Genomic DNA, 17,627 nt, shown 5'->3' with positions numbered 1-17,627 from the left:
TCTTTGAGAGGTATGGCATGATGACATTAGGGCATGATCACCTTGAAAAGGAGATTTTTCTCCGGCTATTGTCACAAGCGGGGAGTGCAGCCTGAAGATGTTAATGATGTTTTAGAATAGTGAAGTCTTGAGTTTACTTTTACTGCATGACAACTTCATGCCTCACCAACTGATTTTGTTCATCTATGTTTCTGCTAGGCCATTTATTCACATATCATGTCTTATTCATAGCGCTGAGTTGCTGCAGAAATTTACTTCTTAGCTCAGCATTACTGAATTTTATTCTGAACATTTTGGCAGCTGCTTGTACAATGAATGGATTTAATGTAGTAGAAATCTCAGGTGCTTTGTAACATTAAATATTAAGCGACTTTAAAAACTGCAAACAAGGGAAAAAGAAGTCAGTCAAATATAGACACATAAATTTAATAAAAAGAAGCAAGAGAGTCTTTCATTTACATGACCTACTGCTTAACCACTTAAGAAGAATGAAGGCTTTCTCTGCCACTTACGTCTTCTTTATATCTGATATGACATGTCTGACTGGGAATCATATATTTAGTGGTGTGTATAGCCAGTGGCACTGGCCTATACAGTTAGTCATAAAACTTAGTTCAGAGATTACATATTGGGTGCATGTCACAGGTTAACCATATAAAAATAGTGATAGAGCAGAGTTATCGGTCTCTTGCCTTGTGTCACATGCTTGTCTGTGTACTCTGGAAGTATTGCCTCACTCTGCATTCTGGTCCATAGAATTGGGTGTTGTCATCTTCGTGTTTCCTCTCAAGAGATTCATCTAGAGTGCCACAGGTAACAATTTTGGAAACAGCACTCCAAAGGGCTATGACTACAGCTAGTCCTGGGCTGTAGATTTAAGGTATAGATTTTTCAGCCACAGATGAAAAAATTAGTATTAGGAATTGGGATTTCTCCCTAGTATCTCATGGGAACAAAAGCCTTGGGGACTCGAGTCCAAAGGAGACTCGAGAAAGATTTTAAAAACTTGATTTGGATAAAGGGGAAGACACAGGATTAAAGCTTAAAATTGGGAGAAGAGAAATTAACATGTAACAGGAATGAGATTTTCCAGTCACATTAAAGAAGCGATGACAGATTAGGCCAGGGCAACAATGGCTTCCCCAGCTGAGGAAAAGGAAGGGGCATCGAGATGGTATAAGTTGCCCCTCAAAAAGGATACCCAGGGCTGGAGAGATGGCTTAGCAGTTAAGCGCTTGCCTGTGAAGCCTAAGGACCCCAGTTCAAGGCTCGATTCCCCAGGACCCACATTAGCCAGATGCACAAGGGGGCGCATGCATCTGGAGTTCGTTTACGGTGGCTAGAACCCCTGGTGCACCCATTCTCTCTCCCTTTCTCTCTCTCTCTCTCTCTCTCTCCCTCTCTCTCTCTCTCTCTCTCCCCCCCTCTCTCTCTCTGCCTCTTTCTCTCTGTGTCTGTTGCTCTCAAATAAATAAATAAATAAACAAAAAAATTAAAAAATAAAGGATACCCAGGGATAGAGGTTTGGTGGAAGTACAGCACTTGGCGTGGGAGTATTTGTCCTCTAGGCTGATAAGTCTTGTTCTTTGGTGATGATGACTTAGGCCTTCGGTCTAGCTGCCAGTCCTTGAGATCACCACTCCTATTGTTTTGTTTCTGTATTTTTAAAGCAATCTGCTCAGTGTACTTCAGATTTGGGGGTAGATTTTCCTAAAGAAAGAGGAACTCTCATTCATATGAACAAAGATATTATGGACATTGTGACTATTCCTTTTCAGGATTAATCACTTGATGTCTTGGCTTAAATATCTGGTTGTAATACTCAGCTGATACCAGCCTCTATGTAAGAAGTGTTGGTCCTGGAAGGACAGTGAAGTGATGGAACAAAGGGAGTCAATAAAAGTGTCTTTTCCAAGGTAGAGCTTCAAGAATTGATACCTGATGGGGTAATGGGCTTGAAGGAAAAGGCACAAGAATAGTGTGCTGAGTAGATAATAGTGTCTCTGATAGGGCTACAGGGCAGAAGCATAGTGTCTTCCTGGTGGAAAGATAACAGATGTTTGACTTTGAATTGTTAGTCTGAGATGGCTCCATTGAAGGAGAGGACCAGTGTTTGGGTGTCTAGGACTATAGAGACCCTTAAGTACAGTGCCTATGTGACACACTGGCATTGGATAAATTAACCAGCACTGGGGCTAAGGATGAAGCCCTGTCAGTGGTGTGAAGACAAAGAGAAGCCTGTTCAAGGAACCAGAGAATTAGAGTTGAGACAAGAAGTTAAAGAGTTTACTCTCTCCCTGCTTGCAAATAAATCAATAAAAATATTTTCTTTAGAACAAAGAGGGGTGGGGGACTGGAGAGACGGCTTAGCAGTTTAAGGCACTTGCCTGCAAAGCCTATCAATCTGAGTTCAGTTCTCCAGTACCCAATATAGAGCCAGATGAACAAAGTGGTATATATATCCAGAGTTCCTTTGCAGTGGCTAGAGGCCCTGGCACAGCCATTCTCATTCTCTCTCTCTTTCTCTCTCACTCCTTGCAAATAAATCAATAAAAATATTTTCTGTGGGGTGGAGAGATGGCTTAGTGGTTAAGGCACTTGCCTGCAAAGCCAAGGGGCCCAGGTTTGACTCCCCAGAATGCACGTAAGCCACATGCACAAGAGGGTACACACATCTGGAGTTCGTTTACAGTGACTGAAGGCCCTGGCATGCCCATTCTTTCTCTCTCTTTCTCTTTTTCTCCCCTCCCCGCTTACTCTCTCCCTGCCTATTTCTATATCTTTCTCTTTCTCTCTCTCTGTTTCTCTCTCCCTCTCTCTCTCTGTTTCTCTCTCCCTGCCTATTTCTATCTCTCTCTTTCTCTCAAGTAAATAAATAAAAATAAAAATACTTTTAAAATATATTTTCTTTGAAAACAAAAAAATGTTAAAGAGCAAGTAGTAGTCATTACAGAAAGCAGAATGGCCTGTTTTTGTCAAATATTCCAAGATCAAAATATAAGACTCAGCAAGTACAAGACTTGAACTCAAAGTATAAGACTGTACGGCTCTATGAGTCTGATTCCCTCTCCAGAAAAGAGACTTGAACTTGCCCAGTGTCACTTAAGATTATTGTGGGCATTGGAGGATTACTTCAATGTGTTTTGGTAAACAAATTCGTGTTTTTGTTAATTGTTCATTCTTTTTGTTATTTATTTTTAAGGAGAGAGAGAGAGAGAGAGAGAGAGAGAGAGAGGGCACATTATGGCATCTTGCAAACAAACTCCAGATGCATGCATCACTTTGTGCATCTGGCTCTACATGGGTATTGTGGAATCAAACATAGGTCATCAGGCTTTTCAAGAAAGTGCCTTTAACTTCTAGGCCATCACTCTGCCCTAGTTTCATGTTTAATCATTATTTCTTGATACTTACTATTTTTCTAAGTATAGGCTTACAGTTAATATATATAACATTATGTCATGGTAACTGGTGCCCAAAGTCATGATGCACATGTAAATAGTAAGTTCAGGCTCACAGTCTTTCCAGGTACATGTGAACAGATGGCCCCAGCTAGTCAGACCATGAGGAGCTGCAGTGATAATGTACTATAGATAGGTGAGCAACCTAACTCTTTCAATCTGCATATGATTCATATGATGTCAGCCAGTCATATAACACTTCCAGTATTTGTGAAGTGGTTTATTTTCTTATTCTGTGACAGAAGCTAGCCATTAGTGAGAACAATCCCAGAGATGACAGACTGTTAGTCTATGTCCCTTTCTCAAGAGCATCTGAGTCTTCCATATAGAAAATATTATTGGCCAGAATGCCACAAAATCATATTTATTTCCAGTTGAAGATCTTTAAAATACATAGATTTAACTTTCATATGAGTATGCTTACAACACATATGTAGATGTACATACACACAAGAATTATATACATATATATGTATATATGTGTACATACCTGCATATGTATGTATGTGTGTGTATATTGTCTACAAGCAGAACTCCAAGAAGTGAGACATCATTTTAAATGCCTGAACATTGTCAGGGCAAGTAAATTAATGAGTTTCGTCAATAACCTAGTATCCATTTCTCTCCATCACTTTATTATTTTTAATTTTTTTCTTCCTCATTGAATTCTCTGAACCTTGGAAAATAGGTGTTTTTGTTCTATTTTCAGATGAAGAAAACTCTTAAATTGCAGTTGTGTATATGGACTTAGCAATAAGTGATAATCTCTCTCTGTATCTCAGTGGATTTCACAGGGCTCGGGCTGGAATGTCGTGATGAAATGTGCAGTAGAGTCTGCAGTAGAAAACTGACACAGGCAGAATAGCAGAGGAGACAAAGTCCATTCCCTTCTTAAAATTAAATGTGCATGCATGTTGCAAATTTAATTTCAGTTTTCTTTCTCAGACATTTCTAGCATCAATGTTCAATGAGTGTCTCTTCGTCTTCAGTTCACTCCCTCTGAAAGAACTGCATAGACTATGAAAGCACTTCTGGTTCAAGGGACGCAAGGCATTAACCTGTCTCTAGTTGACAATAAATATGTGGCACCTTTTGCCTACCCTTGTACTTAAGAACTGTGACATTTGAAGTGCATGCTTCACAATTATATCCACTGAATATACTTTGGGCAGCAGGGGAGCAATATTTGATTTAGTCACTTTTTAAACCTTACTCCAGGAATACTTTCAATTATCTTTTTCAGTCTTTCACAAATCATGGCCATTCAACTGAATTTAAATGGGCTTTACCATTACAACTAGAGGTCTATTCTAGAGTCAGGAATTCTAGGAATTATGCAAGGTATTCAGGTAGGATGATCTAACACGTGTAATTTATGGGCACTGATTTTTGGTAGATGCATCTTGAGTTGATGACAGGAAGCTAGTATAGTGTTGAGAAGACTGAAGGAACACCTGCTGAATTGCTGAATTCTACTCTATGTGCTTGACAGAGGTAGCCTGAGTGGAAAGAATAGATTCAGATAAACCAAAAACAAACAAAGAAGAGCAAGAATCAATGTAATATCAATATGACCCATGAGAACAGAACAGAAACAAAGCCACATGTAAGAAGCCAAACAGGGTGTAATTAGAACTACATATAATATGCATGCAATATCTGAAACATTTTCAGTGGTCTTTTAGCCCTAAGAGTGTGAATGTAGTGATGGGAAAATGTTAAAATTGATTCAGATGTTAAGAAGAAATGTTTGAAGTACTGGCATATCGAGCACGTCATTCATGTTTCTGGGTGTGTGACAAGGAGAAAAGATAGGATTTTGTTTTATCATAACTCTTATTTACCCTGTGTTTTAATATTTAAATATTTAAAGTAGTGCATATAACAAATCAGCACTGATTTAACAAAAAACCTACTCAGTTCTAACTGATCTTATAATGGAGGAAAAGAGTACAAAATCAGCTAGAGCTTGCTGCTTGTCACCTTTCTGCCCTCTGCTCCTTAGAAACAACACCCTGGATTGGATGTGTACATTCCCTTGACTATCTTTGTAGTTGTGATATGTGTTTGTGTTTGTATATCTATGTAGGATTGTTTGGTATATCATCAGATGCTACCTGACTTAAGTAGACAATATTTTTTGAAACACTGGATTAACAGAGCCTTCTCTGCTCAGGTCAAGTTCACGTTTGACCTGGGAAAGCAAAGTGAATAGATTTGCTGCCCAACCTCAGTGACTTGCTTTGTTAATTCTGCTGCTTCTCAAACACAAAAACAGCTAAGCCTTCAGCAAATGAGGAAAACTATTTAGAGTCACAGAGTTAATTATTGATGGCAATAGAAATGATTTCAGGAAAGGTCTGCCTTGAGGCATGAACCCAAATCTGCATAACTACCCACAGGATAAGTAATTTCTTTCCCTTGAGCTATCAGACTTCTTTGGGCTCCTACGAGTTTGAAAACAACCCTTGAAATGTGTATTATGTATCAGTCTCCTAAAAGGAATCCCAAATCTTACTTTAATTCATTCTCTAAGATACACAGTATGTTTCTCATATCAGCCAAATTATTTTCTCCCTAGTTGGGGAGGGTCTCTGTTGTCCTCCAACAGTGAAATTAGAAATTAGGGTTAGGCAGCCTCACTGGCAGAGCTTATGAAGCAGGTGTCTGACCTACAAATAATGCTTTAAAAACATTCTTAGTGAAACAAGTCAGCTAGTTAACCAAGACTTTAAGTCTACCCTTCACTCGATAATACAATAATTGACCTCCTAGAACTCCCTTACCAAAGGCAGAAGAATGATCAGAGGGTACACATTTTCAGTTATAATATGAATCATGCCAAGGAATCAAATATATATTATATTAGCTTAAGTAACACATGTCTAAAACTAAGTTGATTGTGTTAACAATTCACAACACATATCAAATCATTGTGTTGCATACTTGATATCACATAATTTTTTCAATTGCTATACCTCAATAAATCTGTTTCAAAAAAAATGTTTGTACTAAGTGAGGAAGGCAGAGGTAGGAGCATCGCCATGAGTTCAAGGCCAACCTAAGAGGACATAGTGAATTCCAGGTAATCCTGGATTAGAGTGTGACCTTACCTTGGAAAACAAAACAAAAACAGTAAAATAACAACAACAACAAAAAAAAAGTTTGTTGCTGGGTGTGGTGACACACACCTTTAATCCCAGCACTTGGGAAGAAGAGGTAGGTGGATCACCATGAGTTTGAGGCCACCTGAGATTACATAGTTCCTGGTCAGCCTGGACTAGAGCAAGACCCTACCTCCAAAAACAAAAACAAACAAAAACAAAAAGTTTGTGCACACACACACACATTGGAGAGAAGTATTTTGTATCTAATCCTGTGGGACAAGAGAAAGAATATTTGTCTGTGTTATTCACACCATTCTCTAGGCTCTGGCTACTTACTGGGCTTACTAACTGCAAAACAGAGGGTCTTGTTTTGTTCTACAAATAAAATACCCATGCATCTACCCAAAACAAACAAATAAAAATCTGAAACCAACAACTAAAAAACCAGGTGATAGGGTCTGCAGAGATGGCTCAGCAGTTAAAGGGACTTGCTTGCAAAACCTGACAGCCTGAGTTGATTCCCTGGTACCAATGACATAAAGTCAGATTCACAAAGCAGCATGTGTATCTGGAGTTCATTTGCAGTGGTATGAGAGCCTGGTGTGCCCATTTTCTCTCCCAAATAAATGCATACCTATTTTTCTTAGAAAAGCAGGTATTAGCTTAATATTTAAAATCTGATGTCTATACACTAGTGAGCATGCCATTGCTTTCTCTGAACAGCAGTATATAGAGTATAGTTATCCTGACTTAAAGGCCACAGCACTCCAAGATGCACATGGAGACCCTAACAGAAAGCACAGAGAGGTTTGTTTTCTTTTATCATTTTCCTATAAATGTAGAGAAGCTTCATACTTCTCCACGTCTAAGTTCTCATTTGTGGGACAAGATGGTCAATTGCCCCCATGGTCCTTACCTAGCACTTAAGAACCATCTCTAGTTCAAGAAAAATTTAAAATTATAAACAAATGAATACCTCTGATGTATAGAAGTACACTGATCATACTATGAAAGCACCAGTCATAGTCATTCCTGGCCTTCGAGGAGCTGTTTCTTGGTAAGGTACACTGTATACATGCATGATATCAACTCTGAATGGGTTGGTCATTTCACTTAAAGTGTGTGTTTTACATTGTGCAGGGAAGGGAAAGCAAAAGAGAAGGTCCTCTTTGTTCTCCTCCCTTAATACAGGAAAGTGGCTAAACAGAGATGGCAGCTATCAGAGAAGTTCCATTGAGTTTGTGTACTATAATAGAGCTGAAATGTTTTCCACTGTACAGAGTTCATGTGCTAAAGTCATCAATAATTAGTGCAAAAAAAATCACCTGAATTTGAGTTTTAGAACAATCTACCACTTGTTGTTTATGTCTTTTGGCAAATTACCAAGGTCCCATCATCTTATCTGTGAATACCACAGGGTTCACATAAAATGTAATTGACTTAATATATGTGAGACTCATAATGTTACCATTCACAAAGTAAGTGCTCAAGCTCAAGAAATGCCAGTTATTCTCTTATAAAAATAGTTGGTTGCCAAAAAAAATCTGTCCTAAGTAACAAGGGCCTCCCAAAGATAACTATTTCAGTCAGGCTCAAAACTTCAACTATTTCACATTAGAACTTTGTGCAAGTGACTATATTAGAAGATCTACAAAAACCACTTGGGAGGTTTTCAAAAATCCAGTGTACATGACTGGAGCAGTATGCAGTATGAATGTAATATCTTGTAGTTTTGTTTCTATCATGTGAGTCAGCTATGAGTTTTGTGTAGAAGAACATACTTAATGTACTTTGGGCTTAAAAGTAAAATGATAACAGTATTTTAAAGAACCAATAAATTAAGTCTCTACTGAGTCAGTCCTAAATACATTATATTAATTTATCCAACTGTATGTGCTTGATCTTAGATCAAGCTTTATTTATTAGATACAGGAGAGTAATTTATTTTAAATGTTAAGTTTTATGAGAGAAAAAATTTCATGTCATAAATTATAGGCATCTTCACTTTGTGTATTAACAAGGAATGTGTTCATCTTGTTTTGTTTACGTAGCAGAAGAGCTGAAATGAGAGTTACTTCAAAATTAATTGTTGTATAGAAAAGAACCATACATTATTTTTTGTACTCCAACAGTGTGTTCTAGTTTATATAACATAGTGATATTTTCCTAATTTCAACCATTCCAGAGGTGATGCTTTGATTCCAAATTCTTAACATGTTGATCATTCTAAGAATTGGATTGACAATATTTGTCATATTTCTCTTCTTTCTTGTTTATAATTGCAGAGTTTCTAGAAACAATTAACAGTTTGATTTGATAAAGGGCTATAAAATAAACTAAATCGAAGTAAAGAAATGAATGTATAATGAATACTCAATAGATGTGAATTTAGGAGCTGTTCTTTGAAACTATGCTACTGGAAATGCCAAGAGAAATATAAGTCAGTCACCCATTTGGAACTCATAAGCAGGTCAAAGGTTTGTGGCTGTAATTAAATATGAGGAAAGTTGGTAAAGGAAATAGCATGAGAAAATCAAAGTCTTCCAGTGTTGCAGCATTCAGAAAGGGTGGCTTCCCAGAATAACCATCATGTGACAAGCCCCGTGTTTCTGCAGGGAGAGATGCTTGGGCAGGATGGGGAAGGGTCCTTTGCACAATCACTCTTCTTTAGTTGATGAGTGTAATGCTATTTTAGGTGCCCTAGACTGAAAGGAAGCACTAATACAGTGTTCCCCTGTCCCGGATTTGTAAGCTGTCAGTTTCCATTCATCAGAGTACAAAACTGTTTTCATTATGTGATAATCTGCTAATGTCCTCTCAGTTAAAGAAATCATCTAAGTGGAATATAATGATTTCATTTTGAGGATGTATGAAATTAGGAAGATAACCTGGAAAGCATGGTACAGCCTGGCACCTGGGAGGCTGAGTATTGTGAGTTCTAGGACAGCCTGGGTTACAGAAGAAGACCTTACCTATCCCCCACCCCCAGAAAAAAATCAAGAATACACAGAATAGCATAATGGCTAAGAGTTTGGATATTGGTATCATAACTATTTAGTGTCCAATGCTATTTCCCTCCCTTATTAGTTGTATGGCCTTTGGTTAGTTACTGAGCCACTTTGTGCTTGGTCCCTCATATGAAAGGAAAAAAAAAAAGATGACAATGACACAGCCTGCTTTACTGTGTGAGATAGTTCCATTAAATAACTTCCTTTCTGAGAAATGCCAAGAAGAGTTGGTGGTATAAAGGATGCACTTCATGGATGCTGAGAATGAGGTGACTCCTACCAGTTTCCCTGCTGTAGGATGGCATGCTGAGTGGAGCTCAAGGATGCTCTCTGGTTGTTTTTCCTGTTCTGCTTCCTCCATAGTATAGGGACCCAGTGCCACTTGGGAGGCACTCTGCCAGCAAGACGTGAGTGCCCTGTGCTCTGTGCTCTGATTCCCTGTGTTTATAGCACATTTGATTAGCCTTGCTTTTAGAAAATGGCTCTGGTCAGTCTTGTTGCGGAAGGATGGTAAACGAGATTTGGTGGGTGATGCTTTGGGCCAGCCTCCTGCTCCACTTTGCAGGTTTGATGGCTATAAGCTGTTTCCATGTCCACGCAGACATTGTGCAGCTTGAGAGTTGCCTCTAGAGTCAGCAAGAGCTTGGGTCGTAGCTTTGTCACTTAACACCTATGTGGTCTTGGACCAACTAATTCCTGGGCCCAGCAGAGGTTCCTTCAGTGTAGAGTGGTTTAGCCTGGAGTGTGGAAGGGTCCTTCTGGGCATCGCTCATGGAAAGTTTAAGATTCAGATCGTGGCTCTACTGAGATCCCTGGCACCCCTTCCCTTCTCTTCCCAGGCTACCAAGTGAAGTGACTGCCAGCGCCTGCCTTCTTGTCTTTGACAGCTTACACTCTACTAAACAAAATTCCTCCTTGAGAGTTTATATTACAGAAATAAAAGCTCAGAGAGAACCTTGGTTTCAGTCAGCTTCCAACAAGATTTGTCTTTTAGGTTTTCATAAAACATTCTTAACATTCTCACTATTTTTTTTATTATTAAAACAATACTGTCTTTTGTAAGAATGAATTTAATACTTCTTTGCTCCTTGTTTTCACGAGTAAAGTCTGAGAATTCATCTCCTGATTATTGTTAAACAGTTTACATTATTCCTGAAGAACAATAGCATTTAATTTGGCAATGAAATTTCAGACAATTACTTATAATACTATTTGTAGTTATTATTTTTGTTGTTGTTGTTGTTGTTGTTACTGTTTTTGAGGTATGGTCTCATTCTAGTCCAGGCTGACCTGGAATTCACTATGTATTCCCAGGATGGCCTTGAACTTACTGTGATCCTCCTACCGACCTCTGCTTCCTGAGTGCTGGGATTAAAGATATATACCACCACACCCAACTTGTTTATAGATTTTAATTCCAAAATTATTGTTTGATTTTTTTTTTTTCCAAGGTAGTGTCTCGCTCTAGCCCAGGCTGCTGACCTGGAATTCACTATGTAATCTCCAGTTGGCCTAAAACTCATGGCAATCCTCCTACCTCTGCCTCCCAATTGCTGGGATTAAAGGCATCTGCTACCACACCTAGCTAAATTATTGTTTGAATTTTTATACTTTGTATCTTGGTCAGTTAGAATTGATGAGTTACGTTTTACTAAAGATTAATGAATAATATATTTTTAGAGTCTTTGAATATGGGAATATCCTTCAATCACCATAACAAATAAAAGGCAATTTGAGAGTAACTTGTTATTTATAATTGCATTTTCCTGTTTTAACATTTGGAAATGCAGAGGAGAAATGTAAGACCATGTAGACATTTGTTCCTTTGATAGTGACTTCTTTTCTTTTGATTTATATATTGATTTGTTTCTATTTTCATGTCTAAATACAGAGGATTTCTTTCTTGTACTTTACTCTAGGATTCAAAATTTTAATCAGAATATGTCTCTGTATTGATAATGTTTAAAGCAAAATTTAACTTCTTTTTCTTTCTTATAACTCCTTATTGACAACCACCATACATATACATAATATATCCTAAAGATAATCCCTTCCAATACCGGTCTTTGTCCCTTCCCTCCCATCCCTACTCCACTGAACTTTTCTTTTTAAAATATTTTATTTATCTAGGGCTGGAGAGTTAGCTTAGCAGTTAAGTGCTTGCCTGTGAAGCCTAGGGACACCAGTTCAAGACTTGATTCCCCAGGACCCATGTAAGCCAGATGCACAAGGTAGTGCATACATCTGGAGTTCATTTGCAATGGCTGGAGGCCCTAGCATACCCATTCTCTCTCTCTCTCTCTCTCTCTCTTTGTCTATTTCTCTCTCCCTCTTTCTTTCTTTCTGTATGTTGCTCTCTAATAAACAAATGAAATAAATAAAATGTTTTACTTATCTATTTATTCGCGAGAGAGAGAGAGAAAGAGAGAATGACCACACCAGGGCCTCCAGCCACTGCAAATGAACTTCAGACATGTTCTTCACCTTATGCATCTGGCCTACGTGTGTCCTGAGGAATTGAACTGGGGTCCGTAGACTTCACAGGCAAATGCCTTAACTGCTAAGCCATTTCCCCAGCCCCTGAACTTCTTTTCAACTAAACCCTCTTTTATTTTGATGTCATCTCAGTCTTGTGAACTTAGCATCAGCCACTGTGAGGTCATGGATGCAACAGCCACCTTGTGTCTGGAAGACAGCACTCCAAAGCACTCCTTTCCATCCTTTGGTTCATACATGCTTTCTGTCACTCTTCTGCAGTGGCCCCTGAGCTTCAGAGGGTATGATAGAGATGTCTCATTTAGTGCTGGACATTCCACTGTCACTTCTAAGCATGTTGATGTTTTGAGTCTTTCCAGTAGTTCCTGGCCACTGAAAGAGAAGCTTCTCTAACCAGGAGTGAGAACAGCACTATTATATGAGCAAGAAGGTAGTGTAGATGGAAGTTTGGTGGTGTAATATATTGAGTTAGCCAAGCAACAGTAGTAGCATCCCCCTTAGGATTTACGACCTCCCCAGCCATAGGCTTTGATTAGGTTTTCAGTACGAGGCACAAATTCCCTCCTTTGTAGCCAGCCTTTAATCCAAATGGAGAACAGTTGGTTTTTTCCATTCTAGATATGCCACTATTACACCAGTTTTACATTTTGTCTGGCTGGCCAGTTGTGTTGCTTTCAAAGTCCACTTCTGGTTAACAACATAAGATGATATTTCTCCCCAAGTAGGCTGCAGGGCATTTTCTATCACCACGACAGCTAGTCAACAGGGAAGAGGCTTTCAGCTCAGCACCAGATTGATTTCTCAGTACGCTGCAGCCCAAACATGTGAAGCCCTTAGAAATAGGGTCTTACCACCTAGTTCATCAGTTCAGGCTTTTTCAAGTGTGTTCTTTGATTATTACTTCTATTTCAGTACTTCACTTACATTTTCTTAGAAACAATTAGGATTAGGTTTGCATTTTCTGGCCTGATGTTCCGAGATAGTCTTTCATGTACTGACTTCATGTTGCTGTTGACCTGTGCCAGTGATTTAACTTCTGTTGCCTGTATTTTTACCCCAGTGCTGTGCTTCGTTTTCATTATCTATGTGATACTGTTTTGTTTGTTTTTCACACAGAATCTTTTTTCCATTACCAGTTTTTGAAATTGATGTACAACTTTCTACTTTTGGTTTCAGAAGTTGTATTTCTTGTATCACATTGGGAATGCCAAGTACTTTTCTAAAAATTGCTTCTGATTCTTGTAAGAGATCATTTTTAAGAGATTTTTTTTCTTTCCTTGATTGTGTCTTTAGCATGGTCTTTACTTTCCATATTCAGTACTGTTTAGTAGATTCATGCTGGTATTCAGCTGTTACCTTTATTTCTGAATATCAAAAGATCCATCTAGACATACTCTTAGAAAGGATGCCCTTGGCTCTGTTCTCTGTACTCCTGTTTTAGATTCCAACCTTGTAACAAATTGATGAGTGTAGGCTATGACCCATTTTCAATGGTCTGATTGGCTATCTCAAATCCTTTTTCTTTTCTTTTTTTTTTTTTTTAACATTATGAAACAACCCTGAACCCTAGAGTGCAAGACATTTAAAGATCATCTTGTCTCTAAATCTGTTTTTATGTAGCTGAAACTGCCAGGGTACAAAGTACTTCCCCTTCTTTCCAGGTGTTAAAAAAGAAAAAAGAAAAAAAAAGTAACAATCAGTAACTGGTAGAGGTGAAGTTTGAGGATTCTCCTGCCGCCTCAAAAGCATCATCTGTGACAAAGAACTGCCTAGTTTTCTGGGCAAGATGGATAGAAATGGAGAAAGGGGCACAGGCAGAGAAAGATTTTTCCTATTTACTTTAGGCTCATAGCATGTTTTAGGTCACCTTTAATCACTTTTATAAATCTATGTTTTTAACTGTTAAAAGACTTCTTCCTGAATCCTGTTGAAGGAGTGAAGGTCATAAAGCTTGAAGGTCACCTCTCCTTTCTGTGTTTGCATGCAACTTATCTCTTTTAGAGAGATTTAAGTGAATGTTTGGAAGAGACTAGTCTTAGGGCTGGAAGCAAGCATTTAAAAACTATAATTTATACATAACTTCACAAATACAGTACTTTTTTCATGTTATAAAATGCTTGCAAATTTTACTTCCTGCAGATATTTTTGTGAAAATAAGCTGTCCCTTGTAAATATTCATTACAAGTTGTTATTCAAATGACGTAGGCATCTGTGTTCCTGTAATAGAACCTGTGTCTTATGAAAACTGGGTCATTTTAGTGGCGAAGTAAAATGTAGATGTATGAATGATGGTAGGAATTCCAATGACTTCTATAAAATTTTTATTATACATAAAAGCTGCCTGATCCTGCCTACTACCAACAGTCAGGATTGAAACAGCCATTATAAATCATTTACTAAAGGAGTTGTACATTCAGTTGTCTCCAGAGTGAAGGAAAAGCAAGGCAAGTGTTTGTAGCAGGCTGCTTCAGTATAACAGGGAGAGGTGGGCACTAGAGAAAAGAAGAAATCACTCATGCTATCATTTTTGAGTCACCATTGTAGTAGAATCCACATTGCCCTGATAGAGATAGGACTGAGGTAAAGGGGTATTAATAGATTTATCCAAACTTGAGAAGAATCTGTGGTCTTAATCAGAACCAGCTAAATAATTTTCAGGGCCTGATAGAAAATTAATTCTGAGACCCCTTGTTTAGCAGTTCTTCCGAATCTTAAGATGGTGATAGGAAAGCGTTAACAGGGCATGGGGTCCTGTGTAGTTGTACAAGTTACATGTTCATGGAGGTAAACCTGGTATTAAGTTCTGATCTAGAATTTGAACACCAACCAGATAGAAACACACAAATGCTTATAACCACCAAGAACTTGCTAATGAAGATGGGGTGAAAATTAAGCTTTTCCTTGGATATTACATAAATGAGCTGTCTTTACTTACCAGAGGACTTTTGCAGGGTCTCAGAGTCACTGCTTTTCTATTTTCCTAGGAAGGTTTTTTGACACTGCCTGTGAACGGCGGCTGACAGACACTTGTATCTGCTGGCAGATTTTAACCAGCTGATAAGGTCCTTAGCCATTTCCTCTTTTTTGAATATAACTGTCATTTCTTTCAGGTAATGTTTATGTAATTTAAATCATCTCCTGAAATCTTTCATTGTTAACCTCATTTGGAATTTTGACATGACTTAAAAGCTCATGGCAGTTTGCATTTTAATAGTAAAATGTGGACTAGGTACTTTCTCCTTTGTTTTCATTAACGGTTTATAATCCAGTCTCCACTAACAGCATGACCTCAGGAATGCTACACAGTGAAACATGGGAAGGTTTAAAGGTGTGACTACTCATGTTCAAAAAGTACAAAAATCAAATTGGGAACTCAGTGCTAGTATAAAATGCTTTTGGTAATAGAAATCTCAAATGCAAGCGGGGCATGGTGGCTCATACCTTTAATCCCAGCACTTGGGAGGCAGAGGTAGGAGGATCACCATGAATTTGAGGCCACCCTGAGACTCCATAGTGAATTCCAGGTCAGCCTGAGTTAGAGTAAGACCCTACCTCAAAAAACAACAAACAGGGCTGGAGAGATGGCTTAGCGGTTAAGCGCTTGCCTGTGAAGTTTAAGGACCCCAGTTCGAGGCTCAATTCCCCAGGACCCATGTTAGCCAGATGCACAAGGGAGTGCATGCATTGGAGTTCGTTTGCAGTGGCTGGAGGCCCTGGTGCGCCCATTCTTTCTCTCTCTCTCTCTCTGCCTCTTTCTCTCTGTCTGTCGCTCTCAAATAAATAAAAAATAAAAATAAACAAAAAACAAAAAAATCCCTCAAATGCATTCATATAGATGAACTGTGTCCTTTCAAAAGTGACTAATAAGAGGTGAGTCACGTGTTGGGAAAGGAGTTGAGCAAAGGGACAGATTTGGTAACTTATTGTAAGAAATGCTACAAATGAATGTTCATACTTGAAATACTGCCTGAAAGCCATGCTTTTGAGTATATGTGTTTAGCTAGCAATTTTCCATCAAGTTGACTCCTTGATGGTAAATTTGATTAACTGCTTACCACCCTATGTTTCAAAATGTGTTGTGAAATATATAAATTGAATATCTTATTTTTTTGCTTTTCTACAGGTGGAGATTTTCATTTTACATCTATGTATTTAGTTATGGAGTCCGATTCTTGAAAAAGGTAGGAACTACCAAATTATTTTATATAATTTTTAGGTAACCCTATATCCCATTTTTAATATGGGACTATTATTTTAGTAAATCATAACAAGCTACCTAAGAATTATTTGTACATTTTAGTTTGATTTATAAAAAGCATTTTGTAGTATATTCTTTGCATTGAATAATTTGTAAACATAGGTATAAAATATTTTTGCACACAGTTTGTTTTTCTAGTGAAAGATGTGAAGTTCTATGTCTGTTCTAACTGGTTACTGCTTTTTTGCATTAGGAGCTTTATAAAACCTGACTGACATTATGAAAGAACTTATAGTTTCTACATAACATAACTTGGACATCAGTTGTTGTAATGTGTGTTAGCATGTAGTCTTCACAGTAGAAATTGCTATTTTAGTGCCTTACATGTAAGTTAACAGGATAATACCAACTGCTGGTAGAGAATTCAGCTCCTTCTATAGTTGATTTTCTTCAATCCTGCTCTGCTAAATGCTTCATAAATCTAAGAAAATATTTTAACTTAATCTATGAAGATACTTCTTTGTGGGGTACTATTATTTTTTCTGGTGAATTCAGTGCTTTCTGGGACTACTGACAAATTAAGATGCTTAAATTCAAGATTCATGAAGACATCTGTTCATATAAACAATAATAAGTTGGTAGAAACAGGAAATCATTTTAAAAAGTATATTCTACTAGTAGTCTCCAAAGTATTTTCAGTGTCATTTTTACATATTGTAAAAATATTCTCAAGGCTGGAGAGTTGGTTTAGTGGTTAAGACACTTGCCTGAAAAGCCAAAGGACCTCAGCTCAATTCCCCAGAACCCACGTAAACCAGATAGATGCATAAGGGGGCACATGCATCTGGAGTTTGTTTGCAGTGGTTGGAGGCCCTGGCATGCTCGCTCACTCTCTTTCTCTTTCTCCATTCTCTCTCTCTCTCCCTCTTTCTCTCAAATAAATAAAAAGAAAGTTATGAAAATTATTCTAAAATAGAGGTTTGGATGAATAGCATGGTTTACCAGTCAATCATAAATAGTGACATGAAAATTTTAAATATGCCTTTATTTTTAAAGTCTGAATTATCAAGTGTTGTCTGCTTGTGGCAAATTCTCTTATAATTTCTGGTTGTTTCTCAGTTATCTAGTTTCCTAGAGAATTTTTTTTTTTTTATTTCTTGTCTTTTCCTTGGAGGCCATTTGAATAGATTTTAAGTAAACTTCACTCTAAATATGAAGAGATTTTCAGCCATCAAAAACAAACATAGTAGAAATAACTTAGTTTGACTCCTACTATTCTTTATTCAAAACTTATTGAAAAAAGTTAGATTGATGGCAGAGCAGTTATTCTCACAATTTTACTACTGTGGAAGAGAAA

General features: G+C 37.8%; 1 protein-coding gene across 3 annotated transcripts in view; it reads left to right on the top strand.

Moving 5' to 3' along the window:
- Cers6 (ceramide synthase 6) overlaps positions 1–17,627 on the top strand; it is a 305,834-nt gene that overhangs the window by 163,591 nt on the left and 124,616 nt on the right. For all 3 annotated transcript variants that reach the window (XM_004651925.2, XM_004651924.2, XM_045147270.1), the window contains exon 4: positions 16,196–16,253. In XM_004651925.2, coding sequence (XP_004651982.1) covers positions 16,196–16,253 — 58 coding nt within the window. The remainder of the gene's footprint in view (positions 1–16,195; positions 16,254–17,627) is intronic.

This window comes from Jaculus jaculus, chromosome 4 (assembly GCF_020740685.1).
Source record: "Jaculus jaculus isolate mJacJac1 chromosome 4, mJacJac1.mat.Y.cur, whole genome shotgun sequence".
Taxonomy (NCBI): domain Eukaryota; kingdom Metazoa; phylum Chordata; class Mammalia; order Rodentia; family Dipodidae; genus Jaculus; species Jaculus jaculus.
This window is presented reverse-complemented; position numbering and strand designations above follow the sequence as displayed.